Source organism: Solenopsis invicta, chromosome 12 (assembly GCF_016802725.1).
Source record: "Solenopsis invicta isolate M01_SB chromosome 12, UNIL_Sinv_3.0, whole genome shotgun sequence".
Lineage (NCBI taxonomy): Eukaryota > Metazoa > Arthropoda > Insecta > Hymenoptera > Formicidae > Solenopsis > Solenopsis invicta.
In genome coordinates, this window is record NC_052675.1 from 13,284,334 (window position 1) to 13,311,677 (window position 27,344).

General features: G+C 35.9%; 4 protein-coding genes across 5 annotated transcripts in view; 1 reads left to right on the forward strand and 3 right to left on the reverse strand.

The window, feature by feature from the left end:
- Positions 1-172: 172 nt before the first annotated feature.
- LOC105198196 (sialin) lies at positions 173-7,897 on the reverse strand. 2 transcript variants are annotated; one of them, XM_026137358.2, is made up of 10 exons: positions 7,607-7,897; positions 6,434-6,667; positions 5,176-5,381; positions 4,676-4,897; positions 4,462-4,546; positions 4,063-4,229; positions 3,182-3,331; positions 2,769-2,901; positions 2,021-2,274; positions 173-730 (listed from the first exon to the last, which is right to left on the reverse strand). In XM_026137358.2, exons 2-10 carry the CDS (start codon positions 6,516-6,518, stop codon positions 437-439), a joined length of 1,596 nt encoding a protein of 531 aa, XP_025993143.1. In that variant the 5' UTR covers positions 6,519-6,667; positions 7,607-7,897; the 3' UTR covers positions 173-436. The 2 variants fall into 2 exon arrangements, with proteins under 2 accessions (XP_025993143.1, XP_011163150.1); XM_011164848.3 differs by lacking the exon at positions 6,434-6,667 and having other exon boundaries at positions 7,607-7,894.
- Positions 7,898-8,952: 1,055 nt separating this feature from the next.
- The window catches only part of LOC105198204, a 105,895-nt gene continuing 87,503 nt past the window's right edge, over positions 8,953-27,344 (forward strand). Inside the window, exon 1 of the mRNA XM_039456227.1 lies at positions 8,953-9,432. The gene's annotated coding sequence lies outside the window, so the exon portion shown is untranslated. The remainder of the gene's footprint in view (positions 9,433-27,344) is intronic.
- LOC105198202 lies at positions 16,978-20,522 on the reverse strand. The gene is made up of 2 exons (XM_039456229.1): positions 19,399-20,522; positions 16,978-19,342 (listed from the first exon to the last, which is right to left on the reverse strand). Exons 1-2 carry the CDS (start codon positions 19,939-19,941, stop codon positions 18,962-18,964), a joined length of 924 nt encoding a protein of 307 aa, XP_039312163.1. The 5' UTR covers positions 19,942-20,522; the 3' UTR covers positions 16,978-18,961.
- LOC105198201 lies at positions 20,671-26,352 on the reverse strand. The gene is made up of 2 exons (XM_011164853.3): positions 24,895-26,352; positions 20,671-21,676 (listed from the first exon to the last, which is right to left on the reverse strand). Exon 2 carries the CDS (start codon positions 21,663-21,665, stop codon positions 21,393-21,395), a length of 273 nt encoding a protein of 90 aa, XP_011163155.1. The 5' UTR covers positions 21,666-21,676; positions 24,895-26,352; the 3' UTR covers positions 20,671-21,392.

Here is a 27,344-nt window from a genome sequence, read left to right on the forward strand (position 1 = left end):
TACCAGTCGAATTATCTTATATCAGCCGGCGAATCTACCTGTTATTATTCACGGCATTGTTTCGCAACGATTTTATCTAGAGTAATCCCAGTTTCGTGAAATTTAACGACAACTCGTAATAGCAACATTAAACACGTCCATAAGAAGTACATCCCGATAAAAAAGTTTGATATTCAGTTTTTTAAAATACTTTTGGATTTCATTTTCTTCGAGAACAATCGGTCATAATCGTATAAACTTTTATTCTTACTCTTAAGCCTTATATACATTCAGAGCGTTAATCGCGTGTGCATTTGCAATATATTTACTGTACATCGTTTTTCTTATCGCGATAATCTGGGGGGGAGGGAGGAGAGGGAGGAGAGGGATAGAATATCCTTGGCGCAAAATGAAATATGGAAATAGCACAACGTATTGGCGCGAGGGCACACGGGATTTAATTGGAGGCCACCGAGATCTTCGAATGAATGGACGACGAGCGAGGCACGTTCTTCAAGCTCTCGATGTCATCCTCGAGCGCATAGGGCACAAAGGGCTCGGTTTGCACGCCCACGTCCTCGTGATCGAGCTCTAGCGCGTCCTGCTCGTAGATTACGTCGTGACTCCGCGGTCTCGGCACGGATGGAATCCACGGTTGCGGAACGCCTTTGCCGAGTGCCAGAAAAACCGCAGCGGTCGTCAGCAGGACGACGGAGGCGACACCGAACACCAATCGCCAAGAGCCAGCGATCTGAAACGGTCGGCGCATCGCAAACGCGAGATTTAGAATTTAAAGTCGAACACAGGATTAAAACTTGAAGAGAAATTTTGTTTAATAATATCATAAGTCGTTACAGTCGTATTACATGAAACCTGTAATATGCAAATCTCGATAATTACTTTTTTTTGGAAGAAATATAAAAACAAAATATTACATATTTTTCAACATTTATATCAAAGTTAAAAAATTTCTCATGTACAAAAAATTTTAAAGAATAAAATAAGAAAAATAAAAAATGTAGACAACACGATTTTGTCAAAGTATCAAAAAGTTTCACTGGATATAGAACTGAAAATAATTTTATTAAACTATAATAATGTAGGACCAGAGATCAAAGATAAGAATTAAGTTACAATTAATAAATAACGCCGTTATTACTTTATTATAATACTCTTTTTACAATTTAATAATAATGTTACAATTTTCGATAATGGTGAGGCCAAGATTGAAATAATCACTTTTGATGATCAATTCGTTACCATTGTGCGCTACTCATTGAAAAATACTAATTTATAATTTTGCTCATTTTGCAATGAATCAAAATAACATGTTGCTTTTGCAATGCTTTTGCTGTACTTTTGTTCATTACATAACGAGTCAACTAACAAGTTACTGTTTTCAATGAGTAATGCATAATAACGACGAGTTGCTTGCTCAAAAGTGATTGTTCTCCAACCCTGATGTTATCATTACCGTTATAAAAAATTGTAAAAACATTATCAAATCAAATTATTATAAAAAAAAAAATAAAAGTAGCGGTATAGTGACAGTAAAGTAACGACTTCCCATCCTTGTGTAAGATGCTTAAACTTACCGCTCGATTAGAATGTCAAAACTTTTTGCAGCATTGTTTATCATAGAAGTCCTTCGTAATTATCATGCAGTTTCATAATCCAACAAAATTATTCTCATATCTATACCCAACTACATCTTTAACTGTTTCAACAAAATAGTTTTACCTTGTACTTCAGACTTAAAAATATTAAGTGTTACGCGTTCTTTTTGAAAAATTGAAAATAATGCGAATAAGGCGCAAAAAAATTAATATTTAATAATATTAATTATTTAGGTAGAAAGAAACGAGAGAGAAAGAGAGACGATTTACACGAAACGTAGAAAGTGGAAGGAAAGTCACGTCGCTAAATTCTCTCGTTACGCAATCCGACGTCCATTTAGCATTCGCGGACGTACGAATAACGCGTTACGTTTGCGCGGGCGGACAACGCGCGCGTCCGCGTTCGACGCAGTAATTCGACTTACGGAGCCATGAAGAGCCTGGGTGACGAAGTAATTGGCGGCCAGCAGTCCCGCGGCGCCCAGAGTGGAGCAGAGAGCACACGCGGCCGCGGCGCAAGCCGGCGATTCCGCGGGTGCGAGATCGGCTATGGCCGCGAGTGCACCGGCCGGTGCGGTACCGGAAACGAGGAGGGCCGCTATCCCCAGCCAGGCGGCACCCAAAGCCTGACAGCCGGCGTAACCGGCGACGAAGAGGAGGGCCGCGGGGATAAAGTGCGCTGATCATAATTCAATTCGGTATTAACGAGAGTACTAAGGAGCGTCAGAGAGAGGCGTCATTTTCCGTTACGGAAAATATTCTCGCTGCGCTATGGGATATAAAGCCTTTTAGCTTGTTACTCAACGCGTTTGAGACTTTCCATCTTCAATTATCGTAATGAGATCTCGCGAGCTATTATTCTCAGGGCAAGGTAACACTAACAATCAATTCACCTCGCAGCATGAAATGAGTAATCTAAAACGCACCGACACCGCGTATGTACTTTTCTATGGCTGTAATAACATTGTTGAATTTCCCATAAATTTTTCACAGTACTTATTTTTTAGCGTTTGAAACGTTTTAAGGTTTGTCCACTTTCATTGGATTATTTGCTAACAATAGAAAACGAAAAAATTATCTCCTTTTATGTAAATTAACTCGACTATTAAAGCGGTTAGAATTCTTGCACGCGTTGTATACGTATTGCCATTTACAGGGATACACGTAACGTACCTGTGTAAACGACCAACTTTCTCGCCGTGGTCGTGGAAACTATTTTAGATTCGCGGACGTGATCTACCAGAAGACCGCAGGTCAGCGCAGCCATGAAGTGACCGATGTGAGGTAACGTGGTCAGCACCGAGTCCTGAATTGAAATCACAATTTAGTAACGAGGCGAGACCTACGAGTAACATCGATCGATATTGGAACTATACCTCTAACCGAATTTTGTATCGCAACATTTTATCGTAGTATAAAATTTATGTCTTTTCCCTTTCTTTGTCTTACATCTTTATTCATACTCTGATATTTCACATGTTTTATTTCACTTTGATTAATTTGCGGTATGCTCTTTTCTTTTACTGTTAAATAGTAGATAAAATTAATAATTAATAGTAATGGAATAATTATAAATTTCAATTTACGTTAGCTGTAGAGAATCCATAAATGAGCTTCAAGTACTTCGTCATGCCAAGTGCGAGCGTCGCATCGCCCCATTGATTACCCATCGTCGCCACTGCGGACGCCCAGACGGGTACGGATCTCAACAGTTTTCCCCATGGTATCACTGCCGCCTATTTTAATTACTCATCTTAAGAGTATTTACATCAAAGACAAATCGCCTTATAAACTAGGTATATGTACACACAGAGAGAAGAACAATTTTTTTGAAACACAGATCTGAAAATAATTATGTTGAACCATTTAAAAAATATCAGATGTTTAAGTTACAAGGGAACCTCGCAAAGTAAAAGATTCAGATTTTAATGAAACTTGGCATAAATGTAAAGAAAATAAATAAGAAAGTAAATTTAAAAATTTTTAGTTGCTGCCGTTTTTTAGTAACAACTAAAAATTTCTAAATTCATGAATTTACCTCTTCTACATTTACGCCAAGTTTCATTAAAATCTAAAATTCTCATCTCGTGAGGTTCCCTTGTCAGTTGCTATAGAATGTCAAAACTGTTTGCAACAGCATTACCATTACACTTGGGCGACCTAATTATTATTTTAACGATCCAATATAAAATTATTTTCTAATCTGTATCTAATTAAATTTTTAGATGCAGAAAAATTGCTCTTTGCCTGCACGCGGAAAAAATCTTAAGTCAATGCTACAGTCGTGTGACAAGTTTGTCACAGGTATATAGCAATTAGAGAACGGAAGTTTTCTAGAGACTGTATATTATAGAAGCCTTCAATTATATGATTTCTTATCAGACTACTAATTAGCACGTCAGACCACTTCGATAAACTTCCGAGAGTGTCGCAAGCGCTCGCTAAATAGATCGGAAGTCACACTTACAGTTGTGTCGTGCTGATAGGACTTTGGCGTGTCCTTAACAAATCGGCCGAAAGCAAAGTACCAGCAGAGTGCCAAAAGAACTAGACCGTAACACAAAGAGTCGCGGCCGAATGTTCGCACTACCGCGGTGCCCAGCCATCCGGTGAGACAATAACCCACGCTGACGGCTTAAATCATGGGAATTAGGATTAGTCGAGTAATCAGTTGGAGCATGTAGCAACGGGGAAACGTTCAGTGGAATACTTTTAAGAATATCCTAGAAGTCGTAGAGTATGTGCCGCCACATCCGTTTTTATACTACAAAACGTACTAATGAATAGCTCGAAGGGTTCATTGTTCTCGTTCGCTCTTTACTTTTCATTAAAATGCGGCCGCGTTCGTTCGCAATCTTCAACATACCTGCGTAGCAGCTGAAGTACCAGCTTCTATGATTGCTCTTAAACCAGGTCATAGCGAACATGTGAGCAGCAGGCATGGTTGCGCCCTGCAAAAGAGGATGTCGCAATGATCCTCGCGCAAATGCTTTACGCCGGCGCCGTGTTTTACGACGCTACGCAAAATCGCGTCGCCTGGGTGAGATGGCGATGGCGATAAAGTCTGCGCGCTGACTTACGGTGCATAATCCTTGAAACAACCGAAGCGCGACGTGCGACGGTCCGCGCCAGGCTGCAGGTACTAATAGAGACGCTAAGCAGGCGCTAAGAACCGCACGTGAGAACACCATGGAGGGCCCGGATCGACCCCATACCAGGCAACCTCCCAGAATCGGGCCCGCGACTTGTCCCCATAAGAATGCCTCGCGCATAATTGATTCCGCTCGCTCCTCCTGTGGCAGCTGTCATTCGTAACACGAATTATAAATCTGCTATTCCGCAACGTAACGTTGCGAGGCATAACTGTTTTCCACTGTTGTTATATGCACCCACTTCTTGGAACTATTTGCGCAGACTTGGTAATTCAAATTAATGCAAAACAAAGCTTTACACATTTAGCGTTAGTTCCGTTTAGTTTGCTTTCATATTGGCAAATAAAAATTTGTTGGCTAAACAAAAGTGGAAAAAATCATATTGTAACGCCGACTCAGCGAGGTAAAATGAATAGATGTACGTGTACCTCCATGAATATAATTTCAAAGTCCTCGGTGCGATTACGGCTGGTGATATTGACCAGCATATCGCAGTGCCAAGATGTGTCGATGATGGCATGATTGTCTTTCTGATTCGCTAGCAGTGCGACGGAGGAGCTGACTTCGACGGCGCCGCAAAGCGCAAATCCAACTGCGACCAGCGCGGCGACGATGTGTCGCGCTCGTACAGCCGCTAACAAATAATAATATGATTACGTGATAGCTTCGTAATAATTGCGATCAATTCGATCGAATCACCCCAGTAAAAATTGTTAAAAACTTGTGGCAATAAGTTTATATATTTTATATAAAAATAAAAATTACATTAAAAAGATTATTTAATCACAATATTGTTTTGATAAGAATTATTACATATAAATATTTTAATAATGTCGAGTTAGTAAATAAAAAGAACCAAATCATAAAAATTATATAATTATCTTATTATCGAATATTTATTATCAAAAATTATTTTGTAAAAAATTATTATATAAAAATGTTAATGTCTTACTAATTAGACACCGCGAAACTAGCAATTTTCACAGAATTTCTATCATTCTTGGCAAATAAAAGGTACAATAATAGTAACAAAAGAAATTTTTGTATACGTATGTATGTACACATATCCATTATCGTAGTCTTTAAACGTCGGAGCACAGCAATGTTTGATTTTGATAACTTACTCAAACGACTGGTATGATAGTATCTGCGTACAAATTCTAAATTTAAAAGGTTCTGTGTCGACTGATTTTTTACGTATAAAAATAATATTTGTATATAAAATGTATATTACAAAATACGAGTGTCATTAATCATAACATTTCGATGACGTTAAATTATAAATTTATGCATATATCTAAATATAGAAAACACTAATGTTGTATGGTACTTAACGTATAAAATTACATTTATAAAATATATTATTATAAAGTATAAAGTGATATTAATCATAACGTCGCCCAATTATATTAAATTATACGTTTTATCTTTCATACAACACTGTCACAATATTTAATTTAAACGCAACTTTGAAAAAGATTCTTCCTTATTAATTTCTAAAGATAAATAATTATAGTACACGAAATAAAGTATAAATCTATCATATACAAGTAGTATCGATCTACAGTATCGATAAAGAGTTGCTTTATATAAAATTTGGCCTTGCAACAGTGTGAAATATAATTAGATCTCGCGTGCGCAATGTGAGAAATAAAATTAGTTACGGTGATTAGAATTTTGACGAACCTCGAACCTCTTGCGCAGCGAGTTTTAGTTGACAACTGCCACGTTTAACGAACTGCACGCTACCTCTCTTGACGAAGTCTGCCATCTCACAGAAGCCAAAAATAATGAAATCGACCGCGACATCTCGCTCTTATCACGCCTGGTGTTTGATTCGCGCACTATCTCTCCATTACTCCGAGTATATTACAGGTGACCTCGACTTTGGCTCGACGATGATGCAACGCAAATAGCTGACTTTTCGACAAGACAATGAACGCGTAATGCTATTAATTCTTTCAGTGTGAACTAATGATCTCAATACTTTCTTTGACCCAACACTAATTTATCTCACGCAAATTACAGATAATGTTAATTTCATGTATAATCGAAGACCTTTAGCGTTTGTGACAAGTATAAGATATACTAACACTAAACCTAATTTCCAATATTTCCAATATTCGAATTTGATCATAATCCTAAGGTTTCCAATTATAGAAAATTTAATTCCACATTAACTGAAGAATCGAAGAATTTGTATCACGCAGAAAAAAATTAGTATGAAATTAACAACATTTATTGTTTCATATTTTTGAAAAAAATTAAATTTTAAATAGACATGATTTGTTTATATGAAGAAACTTTGTTTCTTTAAGTACACAAATTATATTTGTTTAAAAATATAAATTCTTTCAAGAAGATTTTACATTCGTGTTTTTATATGAAACAATGAATTATTGATTTGATACTAATTCTTTTCTGTGCAGTTTTTTGTTGAAGTTTCAAAAAATTTAGGTAGATACATATTTAAAAATAATTTTGTTAAACTATCAAATTACTTATGTAGGATGCTCAACAATGATGATAAGTATGACTACAAAAAATGTTGACATACTAGCAAACAGTTTAAACATCCTACATTACTATTTTGAGAGTCCAATAATATTATTTTCTGAACTGCGTTTAATTAAATTTTTAGATACTTCAGCAAAACTGTTTCTTCCATGTAACTAAGATATTACGTCGTTTTACAACATTCTGAATGAATAATTAATAAGTTATTCACTTCCTTTAACTCGAGAAACACAGAGCCTCGCAAATCGTTTATTAATCATCTCCGTAGTTGTGCCGCAATAATAACGCATTGAAAATTCCGGAAACTCGTTACCAAAGGAAGTCGATTGAGGGCACACGTACCTTTGACCTCGAGTGCCGCGTGTCTCAACTGGACGCTACCGCGTTTAAGACGAACCAGCGCCGCCATCGTTGTCAAACGAGCTGACACATCGATTGCGTTTCCATGATGTAAAACCGATGCTTCAGGCACATATCATTAACAAGTCCGTTGATCTTTCCGGCCACTTTCCTAACGCGCGAGATTAGCAGGACGCGACAGCGGCAGTGAGTTACACGAGCCATACTGGTCATCTGGCCGGTGCGAGTGAATGAACATCTCCGTTAACGAGACTTGATACAATAAGTACCTATGCCAGCCTTGAAGCATTACGCATGAGGTCCGTAATATTTTCCCCACGTCGGAGTCGCCGTGCGATATATCGAACCGATAAAGATCTTCAAACGCAACGGGTTTTTTCCTGGCGTTATCACAACGATCACGATGCTTGACATAGCAATAAATAGTATTGAGTAATTAATGCAGCATTATTATACACAAGCATCATTACGCCACTTATGGAGTGAATAGAGTTTCTGAATTGTATCACTGATAAAACAATGTTCATATCTTAATCTTCCTTAATATAAGTATATTCCGCAATACTGATAATACTAATAATATCAAAATTGTATTTTGTTTCCTCAAGAGTAATTGATAAAGGAAAACATTTTTAAATGTCTCGGTTAGACAAACACAAAGTGTTAATGTGTCTCTTATATTAAAAGACATGAAGATTTAAGCTGGTGATCTGCGCTGCCTTGTGCACAATATAATTAACGTATTAAGTTATTATGTGAGAGATTTTATCAGTAACTGGCAACGAAGAAAACCTCATTAATAGTTTCAGCCGTGAATGTTCCATCATTGTAAACCTAAGAAACTATAGTCATTCCATGATAATGTTTTCAGAACGTTGGATTCACCATCTATCGTTCATTGAGTACCATCAGTAGTTCTATGTTACCAACAATCAATCAGCATAAACTGACCATCGTTAAAATAAACACAGAACAACATCACGGAAGAAAATCTTGTCCCAAGTTTCGGAAGTAGATGGTTGAATCTATTAGGTGAGTGTAAACTTATTTGTGTGTGTGTTGTGTTATATAAAAACACGTACTTTATTTTCAATAACAATGTTTCAGAATGTTGAATGACTGAGTATCAGTTATCCAAAAGATGTAGTTCTACATTACCAACAACCAGTTAGCGTTGGCAGGCTATTGGAATGTTCAAGCGAACCTGGAGCCTGTAACGGATTGATTTTGTTCCAGGTTCCAGCAGGTCGCGCGGCAGGTGGTTGGGTCCCTTCCCCTGCGCCTACCACCAGCAGGGACCAGCGGGGACCAGCGGGATGCCACCTGCGCGACGATTGGTCAGTTTGCAGGCAGGTCAAAACGGCAACGCATCGCTCGGTCGGCGTTTGCCACACTTATCTACCGCTTCGAAGCGGAGCGCGCGGTCCCCATGGCCTTACATTTTTCGCGTCTTATCCGTGGCGATCAGTATACATGTGTGTGAGGAATCGTTTATCACAACAACGCAGTGCGTAATTCTGAAAAATAGAAGGGCAAACGGGCAACGTAGTTGCCCAGAGAAGATCGAGTCAGAATTTGTGTTGCAAATTCCGGAGTTGGGTTCGCACCGTGGATTACTTTTCAAACGAACGCAGAACGATGCAGCGCGCAGGGCGCCCGGGTGTTTTGACACTTGCGATGTATTGTTATATTTTATCATAGTGATATTAACGACAGTGCCCTGGGATACCTACAAACAACGGTGGTCGTGACGGTGAATGACGAGGGAAACATCATCGGAGCACAGTGCCGCAGAAACGAGCTACGAGGTGAGTGGACTCCGATTTGGTTGCGTTTGACCGTTTACTTTGAGAGGTTAAGTTGGGTGCCCTGCTGGGGTTCCGCGGTACTACCTCCCCCAATCCGTCCCCGCCTCCTCTCCGGCCCCTCGTGCTGCCAGCCGCGAATGGTCCGACGCGGACAATACGGCCCTCCGGAGAGAGCAGCGAAGGGCAGCTCAGGTCCATTCCGAACGAAAGGTCCTTTGAACGGTCGGAATGCGTGCCGGCGTATCTTCTTCATCCCCGCTCCTTCCTCTACTCATCCGAATCCTTCATCTCGCGTTCCCATCCATTTCACTCTCACCGTCGTTCTGCGCGTCTCTTGAATCTGCGACTTCTTTGATCCATTTTCCAGCTAGCCTTGCTGCCAGTGCACGAAGGTTTGCGTCAATTTCTAATGAGCGCCTCCTCCTTTGTTTAATATTCCCCTGTTATATCGCGAAAATTATTCCCACTCCATCTACTATTACAATTAGAATTACTCTCATCATTACCGTCTTCGCTATCGAAACAATTTCCCCTTGTTGCACTCGCCCTGATAATTACGCAGTAGATATTATCTATTTCTGTTTCGGTTTATCTTAGATTACTTTTCACTTATCATGAAAAATTATTACGATACGAGTAGAGTTATTATTATGAACGCTGTGCGCCAATGTATTTTATTAGTAGATTGTATTAAAAGAACTTGTATACCAAGCCATAACAAAATTTTCCTTTTCTCGATTCCCATTTCTTTTCTCGTCCCTCCTGCCACGAACCTTTCCTTTGGAATGTATTTCTCGAGGGTCCAGGCATATTTCTGATCGTAGGATCATCCGCAACAGGTCCCTGGCTAGAGTTTCGAACTCCCATTTCTGTCTGCTAGAGATACGAGCAGTTGCTTGTGCTACACCGGTTTTTGATTTTCAAAAATCAACACTCGATGGTGATTATAAAAATTAGACAAGTTTGTCCACGAGTGAATGCGCGCGTCGAGCTAATTAACGTAATTCTGGGTGATTTACGAGCTTCCTTCGGTGGTTCTTGCGCTGGTTTATATCGGAACTATAAGTACTGTTATGTCTTGCTCATGTAAACATATGCGTATGATAATTCTTAAAACTTGCCATTCATTGAAGTGGGTTTAACTGTATCACAAGTCATCTTCCCATCTTTGAATAACATTGAGAGAAAAACATAATATGTTAAAACTTTAGATCGCTGAAATATATTTATCTCTTGATATTACTATCTTATTATGTCATTATGTTAATCAAACATCAATAAATTGAAGAAATGCTGTTAATTAACGCCTAGAAACGTCAAATAAGTTACTACTTTCTATTTGCGTCCAGATATTTAAAATATTTATCACGAGAGAAGAATATTTATTATAAAAATATGATAAATATTTTTTTTGTCTCCTTTTTAATTTTATAACTACTCATCGCCTTAACGTAAATAATCCGCAATGTAAATTCAAATTTAAATATTTAGAAAGTCTGCTCCAATCCTGTTAGCTCTTTTCCATTTAAGTTATATACATCATAGTTTTATCTCATTTATTAATGCTAAGTATTTATATTTAATATATTCAGAAAAAAATTCTTTGAAAAACTGAAATATTTAGTCCAACATTTAATTAAACATTGGGTTGATTTAACAATTATTTAATTGTACAAAATAGGTATAGTTTATTCAAGTTAAACATTAAAAATTAAAAAAAAATTTTTTTATTTATTTATCTATCTTATTTTTATATCAATTTTAATGATGGTGCAAGTAAAAAAATTATATTAAATATTGTTAGTTTTTCGCGAAGTTCTACAAGTAGGCACTGAAAAAAGACTTCAATAATGGGTGCTAAATTTTTAATAAAATAATGCCAATTAAGTATTTGGTTAATATAAGCAAAAGTAATTTTATTTTCCCAAATATTTAATAAGTATTACCAAACGGTTATTATGTTTGGTGACATTTACTAAATATTAAAAAAATAAAATTATTTATGATTATATTAATTGAATGTTTAATTAAAATTATTTTACTCAACATTTGTCAACTAATTACCAAACTTTTTTGGCAAAACCTACTATTTTCCGTTCCGTTTATTCCCACAGCATTGCTTAATCCACGAATCGTCGCGACAAATCTGGGCGAGGTAACCGGAGCAGTTTCGGTTCGCGGCTTTACACACGTCGTACATACGTGCCGTTGTCATACGTGCTTTGAAAATCACGCACAAATACCGTTGCATTAAGGTCGTTCACTTACCTACCTACCGACTGCGATTCAGTGCAGGAGTAACTACCGGTGTTTTGTACTCGACACGATTCGCGGAAGAAAATAAATGTGTGTCTTTCCGACGCGTGTCGTGTTGCGAGGCCTATCTTGCTCGCTGAGCAACATTTCGGTCGAAACTCGCGTGCAAGGAGATAAAATTTCGAGCGGATTTCCACTAGCCTTTTAAGAGTTTGATTTTACGATAATCTTTACGTGATATCTCAATTCAACATTGTTTACCGTCGCGTACGTGCTTTAAGAAGATACCGTTGCCTTCATTTATCTAATTAAAAATAAACATTTAGATTAAAGAATCGTATCATTGAGGGTGCATCACACGAGTCAGCTAGTCTGTCGTTATGATGCCAATATGTGCCGACAATGCCGACATTTGTTATAAAGCATTTTTACTTTTGACCATTTCAAAACTTTCTCAAGGTATATACGTTTTAGCATTTAATTACATACTTACTCATTCTTTGTAAACTTTGAGCGCATTATATTATAAATGCATGTACATCTAAATATTTTCTTTGTTGTTTATTCGGCTGTACACATTATGAGCTATGCAAAATTAAATAATAGCATGAGATTTTGCAGCTTCTCCCTGCAAAGATGGTATGTACATATTGAAAATTTATAAGATGCTTGCTTGCGTGTTGAGATGTTTACTAGAAGTTTTAAAACATTCATGAAGTCAAGAAAGTTCAATAACGATCATAATACAATCTTAATATTCAAATAATATTTTATATGTGATGTATTTTCAGGTAAAGATCTTCATCTGAAAATACTGCAAAGAATTTGTTATAAAAAATATTACGTCAGTCCAAATTTGCATCTGAATCTTTTTACTTCCATGCGGACATCTTAGTCGATTCATCAAATTATTCAATTATTTCCTAGATTTTTATTATATTTTTTAAGAGAATCGGAATAATTCCAATCCAAACAGTTCCATAATACGTGCTCGGTTTCTCTTCGAGCCATTATGCAATGTAATCATATTTTTATAAATAACATTCAAAGTAATATTTTATAACTTTGAGTTTAGAATCAATTGAGTAACACATTGACGAATGTAATCGTTAAATTTTCAATTTTAAATATATTGATTATTAACTGACAGATATTATACAAAATGTAAATGAGAGGTCGTAAAAAACAATCTTATTCTCTACTTTTAATAATATCTAGGTACTTATTTTTGCTGCCTGAAATAATGGTGCATCTCTAACGAAGAAAGAAATCAACTTTATTTTCTATTCTACAATGCTAAAAAATATAGAATAGTCTCAGAAACAATTATGATTCTATTTTATTGTAGAATAAAACTAATAATGTTAATTAGATATTTTTAATGTCAATGTTTTTTATAGCCAAGGATTAATCACATGTAATAAAATAAAAATTTAAAACAATTTATTACAAGAATTCTATAATATAAAATATATCCTGAACAATTTTATACCGGAAATTTTACTATGAAAAGATCGCCATCCTGTTTACGTTAGAAGTATGCGTACAGCAAATTATGTAACAAAGTTATCCGATATATGAACGGTTTAAAAAACAAGTATTACAGCTATCGCTCCATGAATACGTGTTTATCGGTTACGTACGAAAATGTCAGAAGACACGACCTTGCACGTACGTACATACATACACAGACTCAGGCTTGTCACGTAAATTAATTCCGCATAGTTTTAATCGTCGGCGTCAAGCGAAGTGAAACGCGCTCTCGAGTTAGCATTATTCGCAGGTGTAAATAGCGTCACACCCCAAATCCATTCGCACGTGATACCAGCGCGCGAGATCCAATTAACGCCATGCTGGCGGCTGTAACCAATGCAACAGATAATCTTCATTAAGAAATCCATTATATGGAGCAGGATGCATGGCATGCGAAGAACAAGGGGAAGAAGGACACAAAGGCGCAAAAGTGAAACTAGATTTTCTCCAATGTCTATTCAATTCGTAGCGAACGGTTTTACGGTTCATTTGCGTGTCTCACTTAATTGCTCCAAAATTCCTCTTCTTCTTGCCAATCACCGCGAAGCTTGAAAACGGTGAGAAGATTAAAATTCCGGACTACTTTCTTCTTGCCAAAATTGAGAAAGTAGGGTCACGATGTTGGAGCTCCTCTCGAGGCGTTTATTATGCGTAATTGTTTTGAGAAAATTGAACGTCTTATAACGCGAAACATTATAATAAAAGAAAAGTTCGGTATTTGTGACTAAAATTATATGATTAAAAAAATTATAATTAGGAACTCTATTTTTATAGTCGTTACTGTTATAACATTAGGAATAATAATCTTGTGTTTGTAATTCTATCAATTATAAAAATAATATTACTATAAACTATAATTTAAAATATTGATATAATAAAATGTCAAAAAATATAAATGATAAAAATAAAATTAACGTTTTCGTGTAGTAAATGCAACCACAATTATAACAAACATAACTATTTTTAAACATTTGCTTATTTTTTTGCTTATTTTTAAATAATAAGAATAACAGTAATTTACACGGTTAAAATACTTATAAATGTATTGGCACCAAAAAGGACTATGAATTATCATAAAATCATGTTAATTGGAATTATTCTTTTCTCTCAACATAAATGTATCTTCACGATGAATGTATATCTTCTGTCAGTATAAATGTACCTTCAGGATATACATTATAAAATTTATAATTACAACTTGGCTCTCGTTATTTTTTCCTGTAGCCTAACAAAACAAATCGATCATCACATTAAAATTTGAATTTTGGAATCTATAAACACCCGCATTTCGCGCATTACGGTATATTGGAATAGTAGGACGTAAGATTTTTTGATATAACGAGAGCGATGAGAATTATCTTCGATCATTAGCCTAGAGACAGATGTAATATATATATCATCTTAAAGCATGATATTAATGAAGCCCAACTCGTCTGTACCTTTCTCTACCGCTCGCCAGTGCGCTCCGGAAGTAGATCAAGATATCTGCGCGGACGTGCTATCATTCGCATTATAATTCTTGCGATACGAGAGAGGAGCAGATAAAAAGACGTAGCGCCAAATCAGAACGCACGCGCGCGCGCGCGGAAAGTCGTTACGAGAAATCGACGGCTACTGTAAGGAGGCCATTGCCGATGTATTTTCTCGATTACATAGGAAATTACCCTATGTGTCCACAACCGCTCCTCCCGACATTATTTCCCCCTCGTGTCTGTACGAGGAAATGTTGCATCGTTACGGCACGCAACACATTTTTTGTATGGAACACTTTTGTAGAACGATACTCGGCAAACGATTTAATAAATCCCGCAATTTTTTTGTAATTCGCCAACTCGATTATGTTCTCGCATGACTACACGGAAAAAACGGTTTTGCCGAAGTATCTAAAAATTGAGCTAGGTACAGACCTGTAGAAATATTTTTTTGTCAAAATAATTATGAACGATCAAGAATGATAAATAATATAAAAAGTTTTGATGTTGTAGCAATCAGCTTGGACATCCTACATAATTATTGTAATGATTTAATTAAATTGTTTTTAAATCTATATCCAGCTAAATTTTTAGATACTTTAACAAAACCGTTCTTTCCATTTATGCATACGTACAGAGTAAATTGCTAAAAGGATGTTACAGGCTATAAAAAATAAATGAAACATGAAAATTTTATTTTCTATCATTTCGTATTGAAAATAATATTATATAGTGTAGTTGGTTTTTTTTTAAGTAAAGAAAACTTTTCAAAACTTTTCGAGAATCTTAAAACCATCTTTGTTTTTTTTTAATTATTTGATTTTTTTACGAAATATTCTCTAAATATTTTACATAAGAGTATAAAAAGATATAAAAAATCAATTGCTTACATATTTTGTACTTTATTCTGGCATATTTGGTATAATTAAAATATCAGGTAAATTATTCATTTTTTAATAATTGTATCTTATACTTGATACGTGTATGCAGGGAATAATAAATCTGAATCAATTGGTATAAAGAAATATTGCTTTTATTATTAAATAAATTATTTAGTAATAAGTTAAAATTATTATTCAACAATAAAAACCACTGTAACTGGCATAGGCCTGCTAATCTTACATTTGAAAAAAATTATGCTTGCAACACCTTTGATTCAATCTGTGTAAGTTGCACATCACTGTTTCGTTGCAAAAATAGCGTTCTAATGTAAATTGATAATAAATACTAAGTGTGGTTGCAATTTCAATGTGCGTTTTTTTTTGTCTGTGGCACGTGCTCGAATAAAAAATCTATCGAGATTCGCGCGATTACGCTGTTCCAGTAAGACTTCAATCATCGATCTGTAAATTTCGGATCAGATTAAAACCCATGCGGTCTTTCATCGCGTAAACGAAAATTGAATCTGGAATTAATCGCACATACTTCGTTGCGCAACCGAAGTAATATATCACACGGCAAAAGAAACAGTCAATGCTCGAACTAACATTCCGGAAGAATTTTATTTAACGTATCAGATATCTCGATCTGAATACTAGTTCGCTACTTTATTCGTGCAGAATAAAATATTCAAAGGCATTTAAATTCCATATTTAGAATTCCGTTTCTACGCTGTCGTATCTATCACAGGTACATTCAGCATAGATGCACCTGGAGAACATGTTTTGCACGTATAGACACGTTGCTCTTATTACACTGACTAATTCAATGCGGCATCGTATCCACGAACACGTTTCCTGTATCAAACACGCTTCGAACATTATAAATAATCAAAAGTAACTACGCAGATTGTTCTTCACGAGACAGACGTTAACGAGATACTAATGAAATGTTCCTATTTTGAGGCACTCGTGTTTCAGCGACGTTACGCAATTATCTGCGAATTAATTTCATTATCGCACTACAATCAATTTGTGTAAACTGCCGTTTTGTTGTCATTATTGTTACAGATAATAATGATTCAGAGACATTTTGTTTATTCAAATTGCGAAGGACAAAGGCGATTGACGTTATGATAAGCTACTATCCTGTATTATTGTTATTCGTACTTCGACAACACTGTTAGTATTCCTCTTCATGTCAGCGCGCATTCGCGGACGTCACCGCTTTTGAATGCAATCGATACCGCGCGCATTTAGCGAATGTAAATTGCTTGATTTGCGCAGTCAATTGGCGAGGCTTTTCAAAGTAACAAAAAGCCGGGTGCTTCAGCATGCGTGTAAACTGACAATCTGATGCGACATCATTACATGGCTAATGTGGCAGGCAAATGAAAACCATCGACTACGGGAATTCGAAATAATACAGTTTATTGCTTTAAATTGCTTGAATAATTGCTTTTGTAATGTACACTTTATATCTAACTACCATATTTTATCGCGAATAAAATTATTTTGAATAATTTATAATTTTATGTTAGTCTTGGACACAATCGCGTACGCTATTAATATTATTAACACGGTTCTATTCTATAACAGCAAAATGTTAATTTATGTCAAAAAGAATTATATGTTTAAGAGTTATTCAGTTTAATTTAGGTCGCACTTATATAGTAATAAAAAATTGAAATTTATATATTCTGTAGTGATAATAATAAAAATGCAAATTTTAAAGAACAAATGTACATGTAACGATTATAAATGTAAACTAAAACGCAAGATTAGCAAGTTTTCAACAGTTCTTACGAATAATGATGAATAAAGTTTATTACTTTATTTATATTTGCGTTTAATTGCTTGAAACAAAAATTGATTTGCACGGACAGTATCCGTAAAAAAATCATTAATTTCCATGACGGTAATGAAAATTGCTTCATTAACATAGCCAAGTATAAAAGGACGTAATGCGTTGCATACATTATTATTAATGTAAACGCATTATGAAAAAATGGATTTTTCTCGTTTACTCGCAACGTATACAATTTATAAAATGAGTGTGCGATTAAATTTATTCTGTTAATTAGAAATTTCGCTCAATTTTACTCTCGAGCGCCATTAACAAATTTCATCTCTTTGCTACGAGCTGTTCGTAGGTTTTATTATTCAATAAAAATAAAAATAAATATTCAAAATTAAAATATTTTGCTTAAATAAGCGAAATGTGGTGTAACGTCTAAAAAACAGTTTAAGACGCTTAAAATGCTTTGATCTTCCTTGAAATTACATTTGCAAAGCATCTCCTACGCGTGTCATTCAGTCATTATTTACTTAATGGCATCTGTCAGCTTTACATAACGCGACAAACGCATGTCCACTATTGCGACACACTCACATATCAATTTTTAATTTTATCCTTCAGCATATACAATGAGATACATGCAGACGAATCACGCGTCTTATAATCATGCGTTTTCGATTTTTTCCGCCGCACAAGTGTTTCCAATACGGCACTGTAAATTGCGATTTCTCTAACTTCTCACGGTCACTCGCTAGTTTCTCTTCCAGTAGAACCTCTTTTCGCAAGGTCAAAGGACAGTGGTACCTTATTTTGTGACCCTGTTTGATTCGCGAAATTATATCTGCCCTGGATTCTCAAAATATCCTTAGGCAGTGAAAACTCATTTTCGACTGGTACCATAATGATTGCCTTTATAAATCACTGACAACATAGAATAAAAGATTTATTACAGTATAGTATGTGCAGCAGGAAATAATTAGAAATTCTGTTTATTCTAAATGCGTACGTATTTTATATCTGAAAAAAAAAACTGTTAACACAAAATTCAAAATATCCTTAGACATCGAAAATTCAACTAATATCATAATTATTGTAATATCATAAAAATCTTCGAAATCGAATAGAATAATAAATTTATTGTAGAATGCGCAGCAAGAAACAATTAGAAAGCTAAGGTTGTTCTAAATACGTATACATTTCATATCTGACTCAGAAAAATAAAATGTTAACGCAAAGTTAATTATCTTGGCTAGCTATATTTAATCAAGATTTGATTCGATCTATTAAAAAGATAGTAATACATTGCTATTACGATTACACGTCATAGCCTTACTTCATCCTACTCATGTTGCGAACTGAATAAATTGCAATACGCCAACAACAACAGGCTCTAAAACGTCCTCGCACTAGATCTATCATCATCGTCCTTAATAAAGCCGCGAAACTAATTGAACAGGTTTATTCTAATAACAGTCCTCCGCTTTCTAAACATATGTTCCTAAGCTCCTCGATATCCCGCTGTTAATGCGCAACTTTTTTCCGTGCGATCTAACGCTTCCAATTTTACCGCGACGGCCACTCATCTCGCGCGGTCACGGCCACGTGGTGGTTTCCCCGCAGGAAGTCTCATCCTCCAAGGTCAGAGGACAAAACTCTTCCGCGGTGACCCTATCCAAGCGGCCGATGTCCGCCTTGGGCTTGAATGGTAGCTCCGACACGAGGACTCCTTCCTCGCGGGGGACCCCTTGATCCTTCATCTCTTCCTCGAACTCTGAGAAATCATCATCTCCAGCGCCGTCACTCGCGGCGGCGTAACCGGAGTCGGTCGGGACGAGCGTGTTCGCTCTTCGAGTCCTCGGCTTTTCCCGCGATATCTCCCTCGAGACCTCTTTCGAGACACGCGATAATCCCCTCCTGCCGAGACGACGTCGCGGTTTCTCGGGACGACGACGCGCGGACGACGCGGGAAACGGCCGAGACGACGTCGCGGTTTCTCGGGACGACGACGCGCGGACGACGCGGGAAACGGGAGGAGTACGTTTCCCTCGATCGCATCCTCTTCGCGGTCGCCGTCTTGATTGATGGCACTTGGTCGCCGTTCTTTATCGCGCGTGTTGCTGCCGCTCAGCCGTTTCCTACTTTTCTGCGCCGCCGCCGTCGCGTCCGCCGGGAATGCATTTTTATCGGTGGTACCGGTGCCTACGGCGACGACGGCGGCCGCGATTTCGCTGGTGCCACCTGCCAACGCTTCCTCTGGTTTCCCGCTCGGAACGACTGCACGCGGACAGGCGTCTGCGATGTCGGCCGGGTATACCGCGCTGGAACCGTAGGTTTCCGCGATGCTGCAGCGACTCAGACCTAGCTCGGCTGGCAACGCGCTCGGAACAGGCCCCTTATCGACAGCCCCGGCGCTCTCGGCGTCGGCCTTGATCCGCGAATGTTTGCGATACTCTTCCTGCAAGTAAGCGCGAAACTGGTCCTGGAAGTAACCGTCGATTACCTTCCAGACGGTGGCACTGTACCAGCTCAATGCGCCGAGGAGAAACACCCCGCGAATAATAAACGTCAACATGACAAGGCCTTGCGGTTGCGGTTGATTATTACGACGCGGTAATACAACATTCGATGTATAGCATTGCGGTAAGGATATAATGTATCCTAAATATACCGTATAACATTGCCGACTAATAAAACTATCAGTCTTATACTATTGATGAGGGACGCATACACTAAGAATAACTTCACATAAAATTTTAAAATGTTACATTCTAATCTTGCACTTTTCATAATTTACTTAACTCGTAAATATTTATTTTAACGTTTAATGAATTTAAAAATCTATTCAATTACTTCAATATATTCTTGGACGTCGTTGAATTATATTTGCATTTTCTAATCTTATAAAAAGATATGCTTTAAATTTCTTGTTATCAAATATCAATGTTATAAAAATTATTTTTGCACACTTCTAAATACTTAAATTTACGCATACGATTTTTGTAAATAATAATATTCTGAAAAATATTTTGTCACAAACACTACTGTGAATTTTCATAAAAATTATTTTAATACTACCTGAAAACTAAAACTGTTTGTATGTAATATTTAATAGTAAACTTAATCGTCTATTCCTCTAAAAGTTATATGACCTGTGGATCTTGGAGGTTTACTCTTTCAAGAGGAACTTCTAGCAAGAAAAATATGGGGAAGCGTTTTATCTTGTGCAAATATATCACGATCTGCACATCTGACTTTCAAACGCTGAGCGAAAAAGAAGTTCTGTCACAGTTCTGTTTACCCATTTTGTGGCATTTGCAAGAATATTAAATCTTTTGAAAATTTACGACGATCATTTTTCGTTCATCTTCTTAAATCTCTACACTGAGAAAAAAAAAGTCTCAAAGTATCAGCAAGCAAATGTAACGTTTTCTTTTAGATTTATAAAAAAAAATTTGCGATAACAAAATATCTATTTATATGAAATATATTTCACGTTTTTTATTAATTTTTAAATTATTTGCAAAGAATAAAATTATTTAAATAAAAATTTATTTTAGTGAAATTAATTTATGTCCCATAAAAAAATAAGTGTCTTTAAATATCTTTTTCTCAGTGTATCTCTTGATTTATCTATTGATCTTAAACGCAGTTCACACTCGTACTGAATTGAAAATTGTTTTATAATTTTTATAAATGATAAAATATAGTTACTATATAATTAATAAAAATTAATAGCAATAATGAAATTAATTTGCTATCCTATTATCTTATTCTGCTATCAGTTCCAGTTATCCCTTAGTTTTGATTTATTACTGAATTTAAGACGGATATTAATACTGTTTTATGATGAATTAATAATCTAAACGATAAAAGGATAAAGCTGATGTTAAAGGATATATCTAATAACTTTAAGAATTGAGACTAATGTTTCTACGCTTGTTTAAATTTACCACAATAAATTATTTCTAAACAATTCTAAATTATCGAAAATTATTCCTAAACTATCTCCTTGATTGAGATCATTTAATCCTCTTCTCCCATGAGATAGTCTTTGATGATGTAGAAGGATTCTCTCATGTTTGGCCAAGCCATCGTCACGAAGATCAACATCGAATTCGCGATTACGAAGAGCCACATCATTTCGACACCAGTACTGGATCGAAGCCAATTTCCGAAGCCTTGATTTTCATCATCGCTCAGACTTCCCGAATCCGTTTTATCGATAGTGTTGCCACCATTCTGACTCTTCTTACTACCTTTATTCTCGTTGCTTCCGCGTTTCTTCATGCTGACCATATAGCGATCATCTACAAGTAATTTTAATATGGACATTGCAGAAGAATCTTCTTGTTATTAAAATGTCCAATTTATATAATAGACGCTAAGACTTTCTATATTATGTCTTATCAAAGATAACTAAATAAAATTAAGAAATCATATTCACAAAAATTCACGAACTCTATATGAAACATAATGCAATAAATGATATTCTGAGTACTTATAAAAAAATGTCAAAAAAATATTCAGGATCACTAGTCGCTATTAATATATATATAAATATTCAAAATTGTAATCTTCTGTCCATTTTCATTCAAAATGAAAAAGAGTGATTATATGTTCTTCGCTCTTTTGTTGTTTGTCACGTAATCTCGATTATCAATTAATAATTCGCGTCGCAAAGAAAAAAAAATTTTTCTCGCTACGTGACGTTTTACGATAATCGAATAATCTAAAAGAGGATGCAGTGAAATTAAAAGCGTCCGTGTATATGTCCCAGGACACGCGTATGTATGAGCTACACAGTTACACATGGCATTCCTGCGCGTACAAGAGACGCGCATACTTGAGAGTGGGTGTGATGACCGCGATCAACGCATCGAGTCTATATGTACATACGCATTTCAACCGTCGCATACAAAATTCAAATTACAGAAAAATATTTGTGATTCTTCGCGAATGCTCTATCGAGATAAACTGTTTTGTAAAAAAAGAATTTAAGCATTATTCTTAACAACATATTTATGTTAAATATTATAATTAATAACGTTAATTATGATATATAATTATCAGTTGTTTATATAAAGTGTAAATAATTTCAAACAACACGTAATGTTTTTTAAAAATATTTTAAAACGTTGAACATATTTGAAAACCATTTTTACGTTAAAAATAATAGATTAAGTTCCTTTTATTTCATTAAACGTATGTTCATTTTAATGAGAGATAATTTTTGACGTTTGGAAAATGTTTATTTCAACATTAACCGTGTCCTTTAATATCAATCAATTAAATTTAAAAAAATAACATTTATTTGATATTAAAATAAAGGGAACTTAATCCATTATTTTTAAAAATGTTCAAATGTTTTAAAAATATTTTTAAAAACATTGTTGGCTGCTTTGGATAATAAGAATTTCACGTTAACACAAAGTAGATCACCAAATCCATTTTTTCTTAAACATTTTTGGAATTAAAAATTCTCATATGTAAAACTAAAAAAAATGTTTCTTTTTCTAATACCAATTTTTCAATTCTTATAGAATTATAGATGTTCAGAAACCCTTATTACAAAATGTAGCGGAAGAACTATGGAAATTTGTAACTTGTATAATATTTGCTGAATCGATTCGTGTACACAACTCAAAGCTGATTTGTTGTCTAGCATTAAGTAGCTTTAATAACTTCTCTTTTCCACCTCGCGATCTGTGAAGCTACGAAGACGAATATGGATTCTGACAGATCAAAGTTCACGGTATTATACTGAGTAAATTGCAAGGAGGAATAGTGGAATCGTTATCGACAAAGAACAGCCTTCGCCAGAGCAGATCGTTTTCTCTACAATGCTCCATTTCTCCACTTCCCTCTCTCTCTCTCTCTCTCTCTCTCTTACTCTCACTCTCCCTATCTCTCGGACTGTCGCTCGGTCTTTCCAGTGACTAGCTAGTTATCAAAATTTTACTCTATTGTCCACACTTCAACGATGAATAATAGGGATACTATGAGATCACGAAAGAGCATTGATGAAAACAGGTCGGCGGCAGAAGATTTTAAGTTAGTTACAAAGGCCAACTATTGATCGTAATTGAATTTGACAGAGAACATTCCACGTCCTATTGATATCTTTATGATTGGTAAAGGTGTATCGATGGAAACAAAACAAATCGATAAATGACTGATTTGTTTCACGAACGCCCCGACATGCGCTTCGTCAACATAGGTGAAAGGTATAAAAAAGGCTGAGAAATATTGCTCGTTCACTGTGAATGACGAAATAATGCAAAATCATCAAGATAAACAAAAACTATCGCGTTAGAAATAACGTCAGAGGTAAAAAAAAAATTATCATACAAAATATGATTTATATAATATGTATGAAGGCGAAAGGAGACAAAAGAGTATTGAGAACAAGATGAACGACAATCGATCTAGGTCCGTCAGTCGTCGTTCGTTGACGTTAGTTGCATAATTGCTCGTCCTATAATTAAACGGGTTCAGTATGTTACGTCACGAACGGAAAGTTGGTCACTACGAGGTAACAGTACAGCGTTGTCCCCGATGCTCTACTTCGGAAGTCGCCCGTCGAACGCTTAGTTAGAAAAGTTGGCTCGGTCGTTATTCCCATTCGAGCGTGCACCGGCCGGCTTTGTCGCCGTTATCGAAAACGATGCGCACATAAATGAGAACTAGTAGTTGATAACACGCCATCGGTGTTCGAGCAAGGACGAAATAAAACTCTCCCCCCCCCCACCCCCTCGGATTGCCCAGATCTAAATTCGCGTCCAAGCCCAACGAGGAAATCGTACGCAATAAAGTGGCATGAAACGCGACTGCGCGCAACGAAACGAAGCAGAGATTCAGAGCTTGCGGTCAGCGAGCGAGGAAATTACAACGACGACGTAGTTATCGGCAAAGGACACAGCCCCCGGGCTGTGCGCGATCGTTTCTATGGAAAGTGATATGTCCGGCGAGCCCTCATTCTCAATACAGCCCTTCGCCGTAAGTCAGGACCGCTCTATTGTATACGTGGAAGTTTAATCTCTCCCCCGTTGCTCTCCCACTAAACCGTAGTTGGTAAATTTCAACCATCGTTGCACGTGATAATTATACGTCGTTATTACATATCCCACCAATGTTGCCAAATATTTGACCAGTTTATAATCAAGGAGATGAGTTCAGAAACGAGAGGAGTATTTGACTTTTGTTGATTTCAAAGCAAAATCAACCTAATTTTAGGATATAACTCGGATATAACGGAATATAACGAAAAACATTTATTAAATGGAATAAATTAAATTTTGGAAGGAAATAACGCATTTCTTTTCGTTCGTTCGTGTCTTCAATTGTAATTTATCAACTCGCCAAGGTGCACGTTGCTCTTTCTCACCGATCGTAAACGTGCGTTTGAATTCAAAGCAGCCTATACATCTCTGAATGAAATAAATCAAATTTTCGGGAAAGAATAAAATGTATTTTTTTCCCCCGACCGCGCTTGTGTCTTCAATTGTGATGTTATTGACAAACTCACCATGGTGCACGGTTGCTCTTTCTCAACGATCGTACGTGCGTTCGAATTCAAAGCAGCGTTCTTTTTACGGCTTTTTATGGAACGTGAAGAAATTCCGGTGACGTGCACGCAACAACTGCCACCAACGGTTTGCTGCTTTTCGCGTTCACTTTGTCGCGGAACGTGCCGATATAAGGCTTCTAAGCTTGGTAAGCTCATTAAAAGATTTTGTGGCAGTGCCGAAGGTTCTCCGAAGCTCGCACGGCGCGTGACAGCGTTTCTAAGTATCTAGCAAATTCAATATTGCGCAATCTTTTTACAACCTTTTACATTATATTCTTATGTGCAATGCCGTGCAATCTCAAAATACACTAACTCGGTACATTTACATTTCGTACACTTTATGTATGTACTTATTCATGTACATTGGCGATCGTTAAAAAATAGTAAAATTCAGATGACTCAGTTGCAATATTATGTTTGACATTTCAGTTAAACATTATTGTTTTATTGCTGAAATGCTTCAGAACCTAAATAAATTTTTTATCTATCTATTTACGTGACTTTTGCGCCTAAGAATGAAACCATTATATATTTTTAGACAAAATCTATTTTATTTTTCAATAGCTTTCTTTTATAGCTCAATATATTTTGTTCATCTCTTTTCTAGTATTAATAAAGAAAGTTTGATTAAACTCTGCAAAATACTCATTTATGGCGGTTTTTGACTATTCCTTTTGCACTCCAGTGTATAACGGTGCATATCTGTTTCGTCAATAGTCACGAATCGACGCAAGAAATTCTTTCTATCCTGCTTGAATCAGTCCAAATACTCTTTCGAAATGTGTCAAATGCGTTTTTGGTTTATTATATCAGCAAACGTGACACCCATCGCGGTTAGTTTTCTCATATCCAAATTTGCATGTAATATTTGGAACGTGCGTTCAGATATGCCTGCAGCATCTGCTATCACTCTGATCTTCAATCTTCGATCATCCAATTCAATTTGAAGCAATGATTTGTCAACTATTTCCTTAGTCGTTGCAATTTTTGGGCGACCCGGATGCTCATCATCAAACACACACGACCATGTTTGAACGCGGCAATTTAAACTTCAACAGAAGAAAGAGTCACCGTAAACAAAATCCAACTTGGTTTAGATTTCCATTGGGAGTTTTCCCTTTCAGATTCAATATTTAATCAAGGATGTCCGATTTTTTCCATCGTTGAAAAATAAACAGCATGCGAAGATTTGATTGTCAAAACAAAACAGAAAATATAGGAATTTAAAAAAATTTAGGAATAGGCATTAAAAAGATGCAGCTTTTACATCTTACGACATTTTCCGAGAAGTAATGTCATCTTTATAATCAGGCTTGAAACTTATCAGACAATCCTCATAAGTTATCTAAATGTGACAATCTAAATATACAAGATATTTTCAGATATATTCATGGATACAAAGAGATACTTAAAAAGATATTTATAAATTTGCAAAAATATACGAGTGTAATAAAGCTATACAAACATAAATTCAAATATATTATGGATTCTTTTTATAAGAAACCATCTGGTTATGAATATTTTGCTACGTGAAAACAATCAAATTATCAAATTTTTCTATATGGAGCAATTAACGTTCCCCTCATCGCCTCTATGTTTATACGGTAATAGCGCAATCCCTACTTAAACGATTATGTTACGATCAAATACACAATTTGGTAATTACTATCCATGAACAGCTTAATAAATCACCGACACATGAGGTGAAATCCGACGTTGTCATTTTCCAATCGATTAGATTACACGCAACATTTCCCATATGGTTGCTCCATGAAGAAGTTCGATTAATCATACGAGCTATCTGAAATTTTGAATAGAAAAGATACGTAAATGTTACGATAGCGTAAGTGCTTCCTACTCAGATAACATATATAAATAACGTGATACCAACTACAAATCATGCGAACAAATGCTTGCACCATAGCATCAATTTTTTTTTATTTTTTTTATTTTTTTTTCTTATAGTACCGAGTCGTCTAAATATTGTCGTAAATATAATTTCCTGCCGAAGAAATATCGACAAGAGATTTGTCTCAAGATGTATTACGGAAACAAACGTCTACGCTTATGCAAAAATAAAGAAAATACCAGACGCGCGCGCACAGAATGAAAGAATTTATTGCGACATTGTTATGAAGAGAAAACTGTTTCTTTTTCCAAATGATTCCATATTTTAAGCGTGACGAGAATTATGCAAATTTATGCAAATTTATGCATGTAGAAAGCATTGGATTAAAATAAATATAAATTGTGACTATCAATTTACAAGATCATTATAAATTATTTATAGGTATATAAATTTATCAGTAGAGAAATTCCATTGAAATAAAGTTAAGAATAACGCAAATAAAATCGATTTGAATTTCCGCGACCGGAATAACTCTTACTGTTCTATTCAAGCCTCCGGG